This window comes from Montipora capricornis, chromosome 12 (assembly GCF_036669925.1).
Source record: "Montipora capricornis isolate CH-2021 chromosome 12, ASM3666992v2, whole genome shotgun sequence".
Lineage (NCBI taxonomy): Eukaryota > Metazoa > Cnidaria > Anthozoa > Scleractinia > Acroporidae > Montipora > Montipora capricornis.
This window is the reverse complement of record NC_090894.1, coordinates 16,449,340-16,454,339: the sequence shown is the minus strand read 5'-3', so window position 1 is coordinate 16,454,339 and position 5,000 is coordinate 16,449,340. Positions and strand designations below refer to the sequence as shown.

The 5,000-nt window shown below is 36.6% G+C and overlaps 2 protein-coding genes across 4 annotated transcripts in view; both read left to right on the top strand.

Moving 5' to 3' along the window:
* LOC138027882 (CAAX prenyl protease 2-like) overlaps window positions 1-2,171 on the top strand; it is a 7,050-nt gene extending 4,879 nt beyond the window's left edge. The window contains exons 8-10 of one of the 2 annotated variants that reach the window (XM_068875501.1): window positions 745-807; window positions 1,136-1,228; window positions 1,745-2,171. In XM_068875501.1, the coding sequence (XP_068731602.1) occupies window positions 745-807; window positions 1,136-1,228; window positions 1,745-1,860 (272 nt within the window). In that variant the 3' untranslated portion in view covers window positions 1,861-2,171. The remainder of the gene's footprint in view (window positions 1-744; window positions 808-1,135; window positions 1,229-1,744) is intronic. The other variant, XM_068875502.1, reaches the window with a different exon arrangement.
* A 1,324-nt stretch (window positions 2,172-3,495) lies between these two features.
* LOC138027879 (uncharacterized) overlaps window positions 3,496-5,000 on the top strand; it is a 23,271-nt gene continuing 21,766 nt past the window's right edge. For both annotated transcript variants that reach the window (XM_068875498.1, XM_068875497.1), the window contains exon 1: window positions 3,496-3,735. In XM_068875498.1, coding sequence (XP_068731599.1) covers window positions 3,627-3,735 — 109 coding nt within the window. In that variant the 5' untranslated portion in view covers window positions 3,496-3,626. The remainder of the gene's footprint in view (window positions 3,736-5,000) is intronic.

Here is a 5,000-nt window from a genome sequence, read left to right as displayed (position 1 = left end):
TTCAGGGCCAATAAAACACAATCAACGAAACAACGGAACAAAACAACAACAAATGTTAAGAATCCCAACTGGCAAGAGGCATTTACCAGTTGGTTATTTACAAGTGCATCTGGGAAGTTGACCCGGGCCTACCAAGAAATGGCAATTCATGAAGGAAAGCAGAGGAAATGTTTCATCGTGTCCCTTTAACATCACAATGTGTCCACAAACAAACATCACATATTTACAAATTAATTAACATCACAATGTGTCCACAAACAGACATCACATATTTACAAATTAATTAACATCACAATGTGTCCACAAGACTCTTGTTTCCAAGCTAGGTTAAAGATGAACCCAAACTCTTACACTTACCTTAGTACTAGAAATACGTAGCAAATGGTTTTAACAATAATATTATTCTACAAGGTCATGCTGAAGATTAAGTGATAGATAAGCAACAAGGCATGTAGTGCTGAGTTGCTTATAATCATTTTATATCCAGCAAGCCTGAATAGAATAATAATAATATTATTGTTTTATTAAAAACTCCAGGGTCAACAGCTCTTCTTTGGTGTTCCTGGGGGTAGTATAATAATTGTCGACTAAAGCATCGATTTCGGCCTCTTTCAATTCTAGTCCAAAATAGCTTTTGTCAGCCATTTTTTCTCAGAGCTGCAATGATAGAGGAAAACACCAACTAAAGCCAGAAAAACCAGAAGCCTTGTTTTTATAATCAATTTTGTTTGCTCCTTTATTTAGTCTTTCAGTTTGGTTACACTACAGTATTTGGAGGTTATAGTGCATTCTTGTTTTTAAGGACTGGTGAGTGTGATTAAGTTTAATTAGCAAATTACACTCTATAGTTCTTTCACTCCATGTGTTATTTTTTATACTCTATGGTATATTTTTTTATATTCAAAATTTCTATCCACCAAACAGAGGACTTTTTTGTATCAGAAGTCAATGAACCTCTGGTTGGCACTCAGTAACACTGGGTGACACATGTCAACAATGAATATTGCAGAGGGAGTGGTTATAACTTATCCAAATGTTAGAATAAAATTATTTAGTGACGTTAAAAAATAGTAACATTAAATTATTGTTCCATTAACACATCTGAGATGGTGGCTTATTTTGCATTGTTTTTTAGGTCATCTAATTGGCCCTGTTTTATGCCACAGTTTTTGTAACTTCATGGGATTTCCCCTCCTTGATCGGATTCTCGGCTCAAAGTACCCACGACGTAAGTATGTTGAAACATTTTTAGCACTCTTGCCATTTTTTGTTGGCAAATTTTTCAGGCAGGTACAAAAGTTGGACCAGATCAACTAGTATCGCTCACCTCGGATCCATCCGAAATGAGTGATCCGAGTTGATCTGGTCCGACTTTTGTACCTCCCTCATTTTTTTTTCATTTCATGGTCTTGAGTGCGGGACCTTCGTGCATAAGGTCCCGAGTTTGATCCCCGGATCTCACATCCTTGTTTCGACTTCTTTCCTTTCAGTGTAGCCTAAGTAGCTTTAAATACCCTTATAACGGAGCACTGATGGAAAGAGGGGGGTAAAATGAGCGCACCATCGGCTTCCTGGGAGAGTACTAGATCTAGAGAGTAAAGGAACTTCCAACGTTAAATAACGTGTACCTTTACCTTTACCTTCATAAGCTGCTCACTTTACTGTCTTGGTCAATTAAAACTCAGTAAAGTTTATTATTATAGCTTACTGGTTAATCTCGAGTTTATATGTTCTTTCTTTTCAGTTATAAGTGCATCATTTGTTGCTGGCTTTCTTTTGTTTCTGGTGCTGGCACTACCACTAACAAACCCATCATGGTACAATTCTGTATATTACCGTCATGAGCAGCTAGTCACATAAGGATTTGAAAAAACTCATGGGTCTGGAGATGTTTTAAATAATGGAATGACAGAAGGCAAGGAAGGGGTTGTTTAATTGTATTTCCTCTTTAAGAAATTGTTTTTCCCATCTTCAACCACCTGTGTATAATTGTGTTTTCAAGAACTTGAGGGAAATAATTTTTATGTATATACATGTATATTTAATAGATAATTGCGCATAAAAAGCAATTCACTCAAGAAATTAGATAAATTGAACCTAGAACACTGTTTACAATTTAAATAATTGAATGATGACACTGAAAATATCTAATAAAACACTGAAACAAACTAGTTTCCTCTTCTTGGTTTGGAGTTAGGGTTTTAAGTGTGTCTTGTTGAAGTTATTTGTTTTAAATTTATTCATCTTCTATAATTTACACTACAACAATACTGACTTGAGTTTAAAAATCGGAAAAATCATGAGAAGTACCATAGAGAGATGGGCTGTTGGGGCAAAATCCACCCAAGTTTGAGGTTGCTATCCTCTGTGCATCAAGAATGATAGCCAAGTGAGCCGAAACCTCCATTTTTGTGGTTGGACGAAAACTACAAAAACAGCCAGGAAAACCAACAGGTAGAAATTTGGGCAGGAATAAAGGGAAACTTAGGTTTTGCACGGTACAAACTGATTATTTTTCCTGTTGGCGTGACATTTCCAATATTTTGATAAGCAAGAAATGAAATGCTAAGATTTCAGTTTGCAGTTCTATAGGCAAGTTCATGCTCTTGAGTGCATCATGGGTAATCAGGGAAAGATGGAGAGAATTTCAAAGGTTTGTGTGGAAGTTCAAAACATGAAAAGTATTCATGATATGCAATTTGGGTTTTTTTTTAATTTTTCAAAACAGAAGATATGTCCTCAAAGGTGTGGCAGAATAAAGTTGGGGAGAATGGCTATTGTAGAAATTTGTATTTAATGAAGTTTCTGCCATATATTTCCTGAGGCCTGCCAGGAGGGGGAGGGGGGGGAAGTCCCGTGTCATTTGTCTGAATTTTAAAAGGTCTTGTGTCAGTGCTTTGTTAATGTTTCATGTTGCTGTGACAGTTGCTGTCGGAAATTTAAAGAAAGGATGTTGTTTGTCGCGATTTCACTTTAATTTCTGTCTCTTCTTTTTAGGCCATGTTGCTTGTCGGAATTTACCCTGGCAGAGCCTCTTTCCTGTAATTCCAAAGACACAAAATTACAGATAATGTATGGAGACAAAAAAGCAATATTTAGGAATTCCAAAGACTAGATACCAACTCCAGTTCATCTCAGTTGTGAACTTGAACTTGTTTGTTTGGTTTATGAAGGCGAAAGTCTAGAAAAGTAGAGTCATAGACAATTTATTTTGCTTTTAATTTCCATACCAACCTTTGAATTTCCTGCCATGTTGCCCTGATTACCCATGATGCACTCAAGAGCGTTATCTGGCCAATTAATTACACGGTTATGTAGTGGCATATTTTCGAAGAAGCAAAGGTGAGACCTTTGTGTTCTACAAGAATGACCAAAATTTGACGACCAACTTAAAACCTCTGTACTCCGTCCCGCAGTCCATGAGTTAGGTCCCCGGTGCATTTTTAGGGAATTTTCATGTGTTTTATATAACAAGATTATTGCAAAGGTTCATTCCTTATCGAACGTGGCCAGAAAATGGCAGGGTCACTGAAAGATAAAGAAGAGAACATTTGTCTCTAATACACCCACGTGTATGTTGAAGCTGAGGTCGCAAATACGGAAATAAACTTTAAAGTGACAGAAACATGATGGACGACGAGGAAGCTCTGAAAGAAAGTGTTTCGAACCTGAGATCAGCCATACTTCTTGGACGAACAGATATTGTTCGAAGCATTCTCTCCACCGCCGCGAATTGTAAGTCAGCAGTTGAAGAAACGTATTTTTTGTGTCCTGTCTTATGAACTTAATTTGGGCGCTGGGATATCCCTTAAAGTGAAAGACGGCTGACAAAAACCCTGAATGTATCGCTGAGATTTGCTTCTTGCCTCTATTTTTGTTATACAAACAAAATTGTAAATTAATTGCCGGTAGCAAGGTGGAAGTAGCTACCTTCTCAAAAAAAGCTTTTCGCTACATTAACTTTCTGAATTTGGCCAATATTGATATTTCCTTTTGCTAAACTTGATCCTTCAAAATCGTTGTTTTAGGGAGCTACAGTAGGATAATGTCCCAATTTTAATTATCCTACTGTAGCTCCCTAAAACAACGATTTTGAAGGATCAAGTTTATTATTAAAATAATTATATGTTATTTAACCCTTTGACGTCCAAACTGGCCTAAACCGGCCAGATTTAGTATTTTTCTGTCTAACCCCAGGCGATTTTACTCGTCAATGGGGAACTCCTGGGAGTCGATGGGTTTTAATATCGGGTTTACGTCACCCAGTACTTTGCAATTGCATTGGGATTGGAAAGGGTGATATAAAGTACATGTAGTAAACCAATATCGAACTCAACTCCCATCGTTAATTGGTTATTAATCAAACTATGACCAGTTTTCCTGACTCTCAAAGCAAATATGTGGGATAAGTTTAAGAATAAAACTTAAATTTTCTGCTTCAAGTTTAACCCTTTAAAGGGAACCTCCACTTCAACAAAAAATAACTTTAAATCACAGGAAATATAAACTTACAGTCAAGTCAATCTAAAATATTTTCGGAAAGCATTTGTATCCGGAAAAAAATAAGCTTTAGAATTGCCTATTTTTGTTTCCAAATTTCATGGGCGCGGCCATCTTGAATGATAATTGTGACATGTTATGGCTGCCCTATTGTTATTAGACAAAAGCTCTTTTTGTCAGAACAATAGGGTAACCGTAACAAACACATTGTCTTCACTGTGTACACCTTTTTTCTCTTTTTGATTAGCACCACAATACGAGATTAGATGTACTCAAAACATCCATAAAAATAATTGTCTATGTCTGCAATTTAGCACTTCAATGTGGTGAGACTTGTTATGAAGAATGTGAAAACACTTGGAGCAGGTGTTAAATTTTCTTCTGATCAGTATGACAAGCAACAACTATCCCCATTCATCTTGTGTAGAGCGCTGCACAAGTTGTTTGTTTTAGATGGTACAGTGGTACATAGTCACCATTGGCTTAGTCCTAGACATTAG